Source organism: Balaenoptera acutorostrata, chromosome 5 (assembly GCF_949987535.1).
Source record: "Balaenoptera acutorostrata chromosome 5, mBalAcu1.1, whole genome shotgun sequence".
Classification (NCBI taxonomy): domain Eukaryota; kingdom Metazoa; phylum Chordata; class Mammalia; order Artiodactyla; family Balaenopteridae; genus Balaenoptera; species Balaenoptera acutorostrata.
The window spans coordinates 56,095,664-56,109,634 of record NC_080068.1 but is presented as its reverse complement, the minus strand read 5'-3'; the positions used below and the strand labels follow the sequence as shown (position 1 = coordinate 56,109,634).

The window sequence follows — 13,971 nt, the reverse complement described above, 5'->3', positions numbered from 1 at the left end:
AGATTGTTTATTTGAGATTTTTCTTGTTTCTTGAGGTAGGCTTGTATAGCTATAAACTTCCCTCTTAGAACTGCTTTTGCTGCATCCCATAGGTTTTGGATAGTCGTGTTTTCATTGTCATTTGTCTCTAGGTATTTTTTGATTTCCTCTTTGATTTCTTCAGTGATCTCTTGGTTATTTAGTAATGTATTGTTTAGCCTCCATGTGTTTGTACTTTTCACATTTTTTTCCCTGTAATTCATTTCTAATCTCATAGCGTTGTGGTCGGAAAAGATACTTGATATGATTTCAATTTTCTTAAAATTACTGAGGCTTGATTTGTGACCCACGATGTGATCTATCCTGGAGATTGTTCCGTGCACACTTGCGAAGAAAGTAATCTGCTGTTTTTGGATGGAATGTCATATAAATATCAATTAAGTCCATCTTGTTTAATGTGTCATTTAAAGCTTCTGTTTCCTTATTTATTTTCATTCTGGAAGATCTGTCCATTGGTGTAAGTGAGGTGTTAATGTCCCCCACTATTATTACTGTCGATTACTTGTTACATATAGTAATAGTAATATATTATTACTATTATTACTGTCGATTTCCTCTCTTATAGCTGTTAGCAGTTGCCTTATGTATTGAGGTGCTCCTATGTTGGGTGCATATATATTTATAATTGTTATATCTTTTTCTTGGATTGATCCCTTGAACATTATGTAGTGTCCTTCCTTGTCTCTTGTAACATTCTTTATTTTAAAGTCTATTTTATCTGATATGAGTATAGCTACTCCAGCTTTCTTTTGATTTCCATTTGCATGGAATATCTTTTTCCATCCCCTCACTTTCAGTCTGTATGTGTCCCTAGGTCTGAAGTGGGTCTCTCGTAGACAACATATATATGGGTCTTGTTTTTGTATCCATTCAGCAAGCCTGTGTCTTTTGGTTGGAGCATTTAATCCATTCACGTTTAAGGTAATTATCGATATGTATGTTCCTATGACCATTTTCTTAATTGTTTTGGGTTTGTTTTTGTAGGTCCTTTTCTTCTCTTATGTTTCCCACTTAGAGAAGTTCCTTTAGCATTTGTTGTAGAGCTGGTTTGGTGGTGCTGAATTCTCTTAGCCTTTGCTTGTCTGTAAAGCTTTTGATTTCTCCATCAAATCTAAATGAGATCCTTGCCGGGTAGAGTAACCTTGCTTGCAGGGTCTTCCCTTTCATCACTTTAAGTATATCATGCCACTCCCTTCTGGCTTGTAGAGTTTCTGCTGAGAAATCAGCTGTTAACCTTATGGGAGTTCCCTTGTATGTTATCTGTCATTTTTCCTTTGCTGCTTTCAATAATTTTCCTTGTCTTTAGTTTTTGCCACTTTTATTACTATGTTTCTTGGCCTGTTTCTCCTTGGGTTTATCCTGTATGGGACTCTCTGCACTTCCTGGACTTGGGTGGCTATTTCCTTTCCCATGTTAGGGAAGTTTTCGACTATAATCTCTTCAAATATTTTCTCTGGTCCTTTCTCTCTCTCTTCTCCTTCTGGCACCCCTATAATGCGAATGTTGCATTTAATGTTGTCCCAGAGGTCTCTTAGGCTGTCTTCATTTCTTTTCATTCTTTTTTCTTTAGTCTGTTCCGCTGTAGTGAATTCCACCATTCTGTCTTCCAGGTCACTTATCCGTTCTTCTGCCTCAGTTATTCTGCTATTGATTCCTTCTAGTGTAGTTTTCATTTCAGTTATTGTATTGTTCATCTTTGTTTGTTTGTTCTTTAATTCTTCAAGGTCTTTGTTAAACATTTCTTGCATCTTCTCGATCTTTGCCTCCATTCTTATTCTGAGGTCCTGGATCATCTTCACTATCATTATTCTGAATTCTTTTTATTGAAAGTTGCCTATCTCCACTTCATTTAGTTGTTTTTCTGGGGTTTTATCTTGTTCCTTCATCTGGTATATAGCCCTCTGCCTTTTCATCTTGTCTGTCTTTCTGTGAACGTGGTTTTTGTTCCACTGGCTGCAGGATTTACTCTTTCTTGCTTCTGCTGTCTGCCCTCTGGTGGTTGGGGCTATCTAAGAGGCTTGATGGGAGGCTCTGGTGGTGGGTAGAGCTGACTGTTGCTGTGGTGGTCAGAGCTCAGTCTGAATTCTCTTCTTTTATCATAGTTTTTAAGTATAGATATTCTAATTGTCCCCTCAGAATTATTCCACCTGGACCAGCAGGTCCTCTTTCCTGGCTGAAAGTCTGATTTGCAGATTAGTAGCACCATCTAGAGTTCTACCTGCATATATCTCTGTGGGCAAAAAATCCTCTTTTTTTTTTTTTTTGCACTCTAATCCTAGGTTTATTCAACACAATTCTGTCCTCTACACAACAAAGTACAAACACAATATTACCTAAAATGTTACATACAAAGTTACAAAACTCAAAACAGAAAATGTATAGTACTGACTGTACAATAAAAGCCAAAAAAGCAGTGTACACATTGCCAAGGTAACCTCCACGACCACCATGAATACCAACACAACGGGGGGCTTCTGTAATGATCCGACAGAGGTGACTCTCAGCTTACCAGTTTCAGAGAGAAAGGGAGACTTGGGTGTGTGTGTGTGTGTGTGTGTGCACACATGAGTACACATGAAAAGAACCATTTTGGGTATTTGGCACTAGAGGTTAGAAGAGGACTCAAGCAAGGGAGCAGGGCCAGGCTCACAGGAACGGCAATTGCATAAGAGCACACCCTTTCCTGTGGGACCCTGCAGGCCAACAGGTTAGGGCACGAGCAGGCCACCGGATCAGCCCCAGGTCATCTGTGGAATGGGAAAACATGCTGCCAGGCTGGGGCTGTACCACCTTCTGGAGCCCCCTGCTTATCCCTGCGGGCTTTGCCACTAAACTGACTCTCAGGAGCGAGAAATGTGGAAGGCTTCCAACCAGAAAACTGGAGGGCATCTTTATAAGCACGACCCCAAAGCAGCAACACTCCTGCAGCCTGAACTCTGCCGCCAGGGGAAATGTGGCAGTTACTGCCTTCACCTTCAAAGCCTGCCCCTGAGTGAGGGATTTCTTTCCTACCGATCCTCCTTCGGCTAGAAAAGTGACAAAAGTGAGTTGGATGGGATGCAAGTCACAGTGCAGGGCTTCGGTGGCCCTGCTTATCAGGAGGAGTTGGAACTGGAGAGGCTCCTGTGGCTGAGGCGGCCGGGGGACCTGCGCCGAGGGGAACGCGACCTTCTCCTCATCCGTAGGGGTGACCTGCGCCACATGGGAGGCGGTGGCAGCATTCTCCTGGGAGGGCTGAATCGCCGGGGGGTGGGGTCGTGGTGGCCGAGGCCAGGGGGCCAGCACAGCAGTGGCAGTGATCTCCTGGCCATCCATGTGTCCTCCGTCCATGTGCTTCGGCGCCTTCTCGGCCTCACCTGGATTCTCAAACTCCACATATGCGTAGCCTTTAGACAGATGTGGGTGCATCCTTTCTACAGGCACGTCAATCATTTTAATTTTCCCATAGGTGGAGAATATCTCCATGATATGATCCTTGGTCACATTCCTGGTGAGCCTTCCAATGTGCACTTTGGTGTGTTTAGGGGAAGGGCTCTGCCTTTTCCTTTCCTTTTCACCTCTTTTGGGTGGTTTGGATTTGGAGTGGGAACGCTGCCTGCTGTCCTGCCTGTGCCGAGAAGGACTCGGAGAGCCAGGGGAGCTGCCGGAGCTGGAGCTGCAGGATGTGCTGGAACTTCCTGAGCGGCTCGATGCTGAAGATGAGCTGGAGCCGCTGCTGGAGTCCGTGCTGGAGGTCGAGCTGGACCGAGACCTGGTGCTGCTGCTACCACTGCCTCTTTCGAGTTTTATCCCTGCCACGATCCTTCTCGCTTGACTTCTTAGTGGCCCCCTTATCTTTAGAGCGATCCTTGGACTTCTCGTCAGAGCGGTCTTTGCGTTTGGTAGGAGAAGGAGCCCTAGTGCTGGACTTTTTATTATTTTCTTTGACTCCTAGCAAGCCCTTCTTTTTCACTCCTGATAAATGCATTCTCCCCTTCTGAGGTGTTCAAAGCAGCAGTGGCAGCCTCACTTATCTGAACTCTCACTTCTAACTTGAGTCTGAGAAACGATCCCTAATCGATTGCAATTTACGCCAAAGTACAGCAAGTCCCCAGTCCAGGCGCCGGGCTCTGAGCCCTTCCAGGGTAGGGCCCGGCGTTGCCGGCCTGGGTCTCCCCAGCGAGAGGGCCGCGAGGGCGGAGGCCGAGTTCCCGGCTGCCCCGAATTCCGGGGGGCCTCACTGGGCCCGCCGCAAAGCGGACCGATAAAAGTCCATTTTTAAAAAATTTTTATTTTATATTGGACAGTTGATTTACAATGTTTTGTTAGTTCCAGGCATACAACAAAGTGATTCAGTTATACATATACATCTATCTATTCTTTTTCAAATTCTTTTCCCATTTAGGTTATTACAGAATACTGAGTTCCCTGTGCTATACAGTAGGTCCTTGATTGTTAACTATCTTAAATATAGTAGTGTGTATTCACACAATCCAAAACTCCCAATTTATCCCTCCTCCCCGCCTTTCCCTTTTGGTCACCATAAGTTTGTTTTCTAAGTCTGTGAGTTTGCTTCTGTTTTGTAAATAAGTTCATTTGTATCATTTTGTTTTATTCCACATACAAGCAATATCATATAATATTTGTCTTTCTCTGTCTGACTTACTTCACTTAGTATGATAATCTCCAGGTCCATCCATATTGCTGCAAATGACATTATTTCATTATTTTTAATGGGTTAGTAATATTCCATTGTGTATATGTCCCACATCTTCTTTATCCATTCATCTGTCAATGGACATTTAGGTTGCTTCCATGTCTTGGCTGTTGTAAACAGCACTGCAATGAACACTGGGGTGTATGTATCCTTTTGAACCATAGTTTTCTCTTTATATATGCCCAGGAGTGGGATTGTTAGATCATATGGTAGTTCTATTTTTAGTTTTTTAATTAACCTCCCTACTGTTCTCCATAGTAGCTCTACCAATTTACATTCCACAACAGTGTTAAGAGGGTTCCCTTTTCTCCACACTCTCTCCAGCATTTATTGTTTGTAGACTTTTTGATGATGGCCATTCTGACTGGTGTGAAGTGGTATCTCATTGTAGTTTTCATTTGCATTTCTCTAATAATTAGTGATGTTGAGCATCTTTTCATGTGCCTCTTAGCCATCTGTATGTCTTCTTTGGAGAAATGTCTGTTTACGTCAAAAAAATCCATTTTTAATGGCACCCTGAGTGCAATTTATTTAATACTGTCCTCATATTTATTTTTAAATATAAAATTACTTTTTAGCATTAATTATATTAATAATATTGTACATTAGATCTCTAGTACTTATTTATCTTATAACTGGCACCTTGATCTTGGGCTTCCTAACCTCCAGAACTGCAAGAAACACATTTCTGTTGTTTATTAAAGTAACCCAATCCATGGTATGGGTGCTTCATTTTGCAGGAAGAAACCTGAACATCAGTAGTGTTTGTTAATTTACACCACCAGAAGTGCTAGAACTAACAAGAGAAATATTCTAGAGTTAAAAAACATCATTGCTGCACTGGCTTTCTCCTAAAAGTTGTTTCTTTGAAAATGTCTTGTGAATTTCTTGAACGTCACAGAATTTAATTATTAAATTCCCTATGTTTACATGAAAAGATATTAAGATAATAACACTATTATTAAGATATAGTCTTATTGTATTTGAACATATAATTGGTCCTGCGAAGTTTCTAAGTGTGTAAGTACATAGGATGATGCACCAGGAACAGTGGTAAATGTAAAATTTGTACACCAAAGGAGGTTAGGGTTGACAATTGATATGTGTTTGCATAGTACTTTATACAAGATTGAGAAAAAAATGGGAAGATACAATGAAAACTTAGGTTCACAAAAAAACCTACACACCCACATACAAGTGTTATAGTAGCTTTATTCATAGTAGCCCAAAACTATAAACAACTTGAATGCCCTTCAATGTATGAATGATTAAACAAACTGCAGTGCTTCCATACTGTGGAATACTACACATCAATAAAATAAGAATGAATTATTGTGTGTGTGTGACATGCACAACTTGGATTGATCTCAAGGGAATTATGCTGAGTGAAGAAGCCAACCTCCAAAGTTTACATATCGTATGATTCCATTTATATACCATTCTTGGAATGACAAAATTATACAGATGGAGAACAGATTAATGTTTGCCAGGGGTTAAAGACTGGGAACAGGGGTAGGGATGGAGCCAGATGGCCGTGGGTAGCATGAAGTGTCCTTGTGATCAAACTATTCTGCATTTTGACTGTGGTGGTGGTCCACAAATCCATACATGAGATAAAGCTAAATGGAACTAAATACACACACACATGCAAATAACTGCGTGTTTTAAAAACATAAAATATCAAAAGGTCAATAGATTGTCTCAATGTCAACTTCCTGGTTGTGATATTGTACTATAGCTAAGCAAGATGTTACCTTTGCCAGAAACTGGATAAAGGATACACATGATCTCTCTGTATTACATTTTACAACTCTGTGTGAGTCTATGATTATCTGAAAATAAAATGTTGTTTTTAAGTGGTAAGAAATTTCAGAAAAAAGAATGTTATCTCCACTTGAGGGAGTCAAGGAAGGCTTCATGGAGGAGGCATCATTTGAACTAGACTGTAGATCTTCATGTAATCCAGTAACTCTATGGTTAATAAGGTTTATCATTTTTAAAAGTTGAAATGAAAACTTTGAATAACAGAGAACAACATGACAATCTCTTTTGGAATGATCCCAATAAAACTTCTTTTGTAGAATTAGAATTAAACAAGAAGTCAGCGCATTCTGTTGACCTACTCATCTCTTCATTTTGAAAATACTTATTCAAGCTATTGTGATCGAGTAGCAATCGTATAAAATAAGACTGTAGTTACAGCAACAGTTATAATAGCACCGTTTCTTGAGCACCTACTATGTTCCAAGAACTTTGCTAAGCACTTTAAAATATCTCATTTTAATCTCTACAACAATGTTTGAGGTAAATATTATTATCCCTGTTTTATAAGTGAGTACATTGAGGCTTAGTGTGTTTAAAATAACTGGCTTAAGTCACACAATGTAAAATCTGCGATTACTTCTTAACACATTATTAACTGGGGGATTTTTGCAGAAACTAACGCTTGTGGCCGTAATATGTCTCCGGTCAAAAATGTGTTAAATCAATGTGTAAATAATAACAAAGCTATATTTTCTGCATAATACAAAAATAAAAGGTCAGTTCAACAACACTTATTGAAAGACTATTATATACAGAGCATTTTATTAGGTACTGTGGGAAGAGAAATAAAAGATGTAGCTGAGAAATGGCCTGCCCTCTTGCACAGTTAATAAATATTATTTCAGTCATGACTTCTTAACTTTTTCCAACGAGATGGTTAAAGCAGACATGTCCAAGAATGCTGAAACCCTTTATAAGTTATCTTTCAAAGAAAGTTATTTTAAAAATACGATACTGTATTATCTATTTCTCTGTGCACATAAAATTTGAACTATTGCTCATATTTTCACTGTGGCCTAACCTCTATTTCTCAAATCTTTTGTAAAAGAAAATATCAAAGATATTTCTCTGAGAAATATGATGCCATTGTGAAATTAAACTTCTAAAATTTCTCCTTAATTTAAATCTCTTCAAGTTTGTTTGCCAAAGAAATTCCTCATTATCACATTATAAAATTTATTTTAATTTGGAAAGTCACGTCCAGAAATCTGGAAAATACTACTCATGGTGTCAATTCATATGGATTCATTTTTAAATGCCTTCGCAAAGATGAATTGTATTCTTTCGGTTTTACTACAGTTTTCATTATTACTTGAACATCCCAAGGGCTTGCTTCCCTGTATCTACCTGGGTGCTACCTAGAGGCCCAACTGCCAAACATACTCAAACAAGGGGAACCAATTTACAGAACACTGAGAGAAATTAAGTTTGACATGTACTTAAGTCTTTGTTTAAAATTCAACATTTTCCTCAATTTTTTTCAAAAGAGTTCATTAAATGAAAAATGTTTTTGCAAAATATTTAATGCTGTCAATTCATATCAGATTTCCTACCTTATTTTAGCCAAGTCCCTAAATTTTATCTGTTCATATACCAGTGTTATTTAGGTTGGTAAAAGTCAATTTTTTTCTACTAATTTTTTTTTTCAAAGTGGTTACGGTACAATACAGAACTCACATGAGTAGCTATACACAATGAGGAAAGGGTAATGGAAAAATTCCGTGAAATCTCACCACCAACAGGCCCGTATGCCATGGCACCCGTCCTAACTTCATAGTGCCTAGATCACTTGAATGTTGTGTATCTAACAACTCAGTGATAATTTACCAAAGCTGAAATTATGAAGGTGGTTGATATTAGGCTTTTTCTCATCAACTTTATATCTAGGCAGTGAGCAATGCAGTGTCATGCTAGAGGTAGCAGGAGGCAGCTTTTGTGATGATGTCTTCCCTCTGAGCCCAGAAGAGTCTAAGAGGCCCATGGTCCAAGCACAGACTGGAAATGTGGAGGAGGGGGAGGGAGTGGTAGGAAGGGGAATCTGCAGTCATTTCAAAATAGAGGTCTGACCTCTAGCTTCATTTGCACAACTACAGCTACACACTAACACCTGGACCTTATTCCCCTTCAAGGCCTTGCAGTTTGGAAAAGCTTTAAATACAAATACACAAGCACTTGGTGATAATTCCATTTCATTCAGTAGTTTGCACTGATTCTGTTTTTATTTCCTCCTATCCAACCATACAAAAATCTTACCACATAAGGTATGCTGGTTGTTCTTAAGTGAATTTTCATTCTAGCCTCAGACTTTAAAAGAATTTGCAATAAATTGATTGGTGACATTTTCCCCATCTTCCCTTTTCTCATGGATTATTATATTATAATATCAAGCAAATTGATGATATTTATTTTTTATTATTATATATTGACATTCTCAATAGTGCAATGTTAAATAAATATTATTTGCTTTAACTTAGAATAAGTACATTATATAGAGTTTGTATAATTATTATAGGCCACAAGAAAACAGAATCTTCCCCACATTTATCTCTGTTGTTGGCTGCAAATGAAAATAAAGTTGTATCTCGGCTTCTCTTTGTTTCCTTAACTTTAGTTCCCATTCTTTTGCCGTCATGAAGTGTTTGGTATGCCGCTGTCTGTTTGCTTGAGCTTTCATAATGATTAAGATCATTTTCTTCATTCCATAAAGAAAAAAAAACACCTAATACTTTTCTGTACGTAATAATGTAGTTCTTTCCTTTTCATACTTCCTTTTACTCTTTGTCCTGCACCTTGAAAGTGGAAATTTACTGAGATGAGAGAAGCTGGGAAAATGAAGGAAGGGATCACTTCAAACTGTATGTATGCATGAGAAATTTATGTCAACAAGCCAAAATTTGATGACAGAAAACTCCGAGAAAACAAGTGACTGCAAGTTGAGACAGAATCCATCTGGCAGAAGCAGGATGCTATGTGAAGCAGAGGTAGGAAGGAAATAGCAGGTAGTTTAGTTCGATCAGTCACATCCAGGTGATCTGCATGACTCCTTCTGCAATTCTATATCTCTAAGAACGGCCTCTACACAAAAATGTGTTCCATTCTTCTAGGTTGTTCTCTCTCAGACACCAGTTTTGGAAGCGATCCAGTCCCGGAAGGCAGTCACTCTAGCATAAACACCGGGTTTATTGGGATGCCCACATTCATCTCCCCAGCTCACTATTCCAGCGAGGTACCAGATATCTCTAGCATCTGGACTAACCAGTGGTCCTCCGGAGTCACCCTAAAGGAGAAGGGAGAGATTGGTAATTAGTATTTCAGTTTATCGCAGAGAAATGTGCTTTTTTTCTAACATGAGTTTAATGAAAGGGGCGGTTTTCAAAAATCTTCAGTGTGCTCAAATGAGAAGCAATGCTTTTTATCTATGCCAGTAATTCACATAAAGGAGGCGCTCCCCTACCTGGAGAACAGCTTAGACTCAGGGCTCAGTACACAGAGATTAAAGACTCCATCTCTTGGCAGGACAGTACTAGTCTGATACATCTGACAAAATAACTGCCCATACTCTTTATCAGTTTGACACAGCTCCCAAAAGAAGGGTGAAGAATTTATTACTGATAAAGAGTATGGACATTAGGTTCAGACACCTGGGTTTAAATCTCAAGTCTGGCCCTTCCAAGCTGGCTAAGACCTTGAATTTGCTTATTTGTAATGCTCCTAATAATACCTATCTTCAATGATAATTTTGAAGATTATGCAAGACATCATATGCAATGTGCTCAGCACAGACCCTGGCACAAAACAGAACTTAGTAAATATTATATATAACCACAAATTCCAATTGTTTGTGCCTTGTGAAAAACAGCCAGTGGGCTGTTTCTTTATACAGGTCATAAAAACAAGGTGCTGACTGATCTTCCCGAAAAATCCTGGGATCTCTAGTTGCTGACCACCCACTAAGTGTTCAGCACTATATGAAACTATTAATTAATATATTATTTCATTAACCCATGTAATTCTGGCAACAAAACATGGAGTTAGGTTTCATTTTCTCCATTTTAGCAGTGAAGAAACTGAAGCCAACAGAAGTTAAGCAATTTTCCTGATATCACATGCTATTCAATATCCAGAGGGATCTAACTCAGAAGCCTATGCTTTTTTTCCCCTTACATTATACTAACTTCCTTATGAATTTTCTTTTGTCCACATAAAAATATTAACTAATACTAATAATAACTCAATTAAAAATAATGTGTTTGTAATTTTTAAATCAATTAACCAATAAGTATTTACTTATACTCTCATATGTGGTAGGAGATGTAAAAAGAGTATAAACACATGAGCCCTCCTCTCAAGCAGTGTACAATCTGCTTATAGAAATAAAATGTACTATATGAAGCTATTTGAAAACAAATCACTTTGATAATTGAAACCCAGGCATATGTGAAGACATAGCAGATTAGAAAAAAGAAATAGAAAATTGCCAGAGACAACAAAGCTTAAATTTGTTTAAGAGACAAGAGTGAATGAGTCTGAGAATAAAGTAATTAAGGAAAAAAAGACAGCAGTGAGTCTAACAGCATTACAAGCTGAAAACTAAGGTAATGCCAGCAAGTATCAAATAGAGAAAGATATAGTGGGTTCTGTTAACATTAGTTAGCTCACATGCGATTGGTGAATAGGGAAGTTATATCAGGATAAGGTGGAAGTTTTCATGGCTTATATGTGTTTTTGTCTTAGGCAGGGGAGCCAGGATAATGGGAGTAGAATTGCAACCATCAGAAGAAAAGGCCTCAGCTCGACTATTGCACAGGCGGAAGCCTTTGAGGCTCTATTTTAAGAAAATGTTAAGAGTGTCTGTGCTGAGGAACCCCTCTCCCCGCCCAGAGTGGCACAGCCCAGGCTTGCTTAATTCTTGGGTCCTGGCAGGTTGGAGTTCCTCCTCTGCCCAGAGCTATACTCCCACGTGCATTATCTCAGCCTCAGCAAGTCAGTATTTCTACTCTGTTGTTTCTGTGCATTTTTAACTTCCCTTAAGTCAGCCACCAGCCACCCTGGGCATTCTGTCTACCTACATTGTCTAAGTTATTTTTCAAGGTACAATTATTTTTGTTGTTGTCGATGTTGTTAATTCTCTGGTTACAAAGTTGCATAGCCTTTGAGGGGTCTGTTGGTCTGTATCTAACCCTATTTTTACCATAAATTCAGTTATTTTTAGTGAGTGGGTTTAGTGAGAAACATAACAGGAAGTTTATTCAAGAATATGTGTATGGGACTTCCCTGGTGGTGCAGTGGTTAAGAATCTGCCTGGCAATGCAGGGGACACAGGTTCCATCCCTGGCCCGGGAAGGTCCCACATGCGGCAGAGCAACTAAGCCCACGCGCCACAACTACTGAGCCTGCGCTCTAGGACCTGTGAGCCACAACTACTGAGCCTGCGCGCCTAGAGCCCGAGCTCTGCAACAAGAGAAGCCACTGCAATGAGAAGCTCGAGAACCACAACGAAGAGTAGCCCCCACTCGCTGCAGCTAGAGAAAGCCCTCTTGCAGCAACGAAGACCCAAAATAGCCAAAGAAAAAATAAAAGAATATGTGTATGTATAACTGATATAACTGATTCACTATGCTGTACAGCAGAAACTAACACAACATTGTAAATCAACTATACTCCAATAAAAAATTTTTTTAAAAAGAATATATATATATATATCACAACAGAAACTTTTAAAACTAGAAGAAGCCAAACTAGAAACCAATGTTAGTGATCAAGATATGAAGTAATTAAGGAATAGAGTAGGGTTTTAACAGAAAGAATAAAGACAAAGAGATAAATTTGGAAGAAATAGTATAGAGGAAAAATATTCTATGACTTAATTGATTACATGTGAAGGAGATTTAAGAGTAAAAGAAGATTCCAAGAATAATGAAAGCCAACCACATAAATGAGAAACTTGAAATGAAAAAACAGGTAACATTTCGTGATGCCTGTTGAGTTTAAAATGGCAAGTACATAAATTTTAGTCTTATACTAACAACAACTTAAAACATATAAATGGAAACGGTTTTGTAGTACATGAAAATGTGAGACTGAATTTGGGCAAGAGGTTAATTTTGGAGATGTAGGTTTGGAAGTCATTAAAGTGACAGCTGACTTAAAGAAAAGATAATTTCTTTGAGTGAGTATATAGAGAGGAAAAAAAATGAGTGTTGAGGAACAGCCAGGCTTAGAGAGAGGGAGAGAGGAAGAGGAAGAGAAAGAGAAACCAAAATAAGGAACCAGGAATGAGTTGTTGGAGAAGGAGGGAGGGGAAAATCACCGTATTTCAGGATCATGGAACCCAAAGAAAGATCATATTTGAAGAGGAGGTAGCCACATGCCACTGAGATGGGAAGGAGTAGGAGACCCAAGTAAAGGTTTTTGCATATAAAGTTATTAATGATTTTTGAGATATTAAAATATATGGAGGCAGTAAAGTGGCAAAAGTTGTGGAGAGTAGACATAAAAGAGGGGGAAAAATGAGTGCCAGGTCCCCCCTGAAATAGAAAAGCAGGCTATCATAATCACAAGGCTAAACTTGGCTCCTCCTCTTTAATTCCCCAAATTTACGAGACATTCACATCTAATACTATTATCAAAATGGCACTGTAGAATAGGTGACATATTTTCAAGTGAAATCATATACATCTGTGATTTATTTCAAAATAGATCTAGAGTTTAGGGTGGGGAGAAGAAGGTTGGGGGGTTAAAATATATAGGAATGAAATAAGATCGACCATGAGTTGATAATGTTGAAGCTGCGTGATGAGTAAACACTCCAGCCTATCACAGAAAACACTGTGGCCCCATTCCAACCCCCATAAGCAAGGGCCAGTTGGGGAGCCTAGACTTCCAGCCTTACCAGGATCTAATGAGGCCCAATCCCCCATCAGACTTATGTCAGAGAAGGCTGAGTGGGGAGCCACTCTTTCATCCCTGCCAGGTGATGATGAAGCCCTCCTCTGCCTCCTCTGTGGTGACCAGCTGGGGAGCCTGGACTACCGCCCAATGGTAAGGAGGCATAACTTTCTCTCCCACTAGGGTGATGTCAGAAGAGACCTAGTGGAGAGCCAAGCAGTGATGAGGCCACTACCCCATGAGGTCAGTGGAGACCACAAGGGGAGCAGTAACAAGATGCCCCCGTCCAGAGTGTTATTTTTATATTGATACCTCATCCTCACTGTCTCAGGCTTTACATGTGGAATCCCCCAAATGGAAGGGGTGGGGGTTTTTCTGTTCATCCAACAAGTTGGTGAGGATAGGGAAAAGAAAATATTTAAAGAAAATGAAATTTAATAAGTTTCTCTAACCTTTAAAAAAACAACAACAACAACAACCAAAAAAACCCACGCCTAGTGAGGAGCCTGAAATTCTACCTCCAT

At 39.2% G+C, this 13,971-nt stretch overlaps 1 protein-coding gene and 1 pseudogene across 1 annotated transcript in view; both read right to left on the bottom strand.

Annotated features, from left to right (window-relative positions):
- Positions 1 to 3,134: 3,134 nt before the first annotated feature.
- LOC103007346 (RNA-binding protein with serine-rich domain 1-like) lies at positions 3,135 to 4,052 on the bottom strand (annotated as a pseudogene).
- Positions 4,053 to 9,674: 5,622 nt separating this feature from the next.
- The window catches only part of TMPRSS11E (transmembrane serine protease 11E), an 82,480-nt gene continuing 78,183 nt past the window's right edge, over positions 9,675 to 13,971 (bottom strand). The window contains exon 12 of the mRNA XM_028161717.2: positions 9,675 to 9,836. Within this exon, the coding sequence (XP_028017518.2) occupies positions 9,675 to 9,836 (162 nt within the window). The remainder of the gene's footprint in view (positions 9,837 to 13,971) is intronic.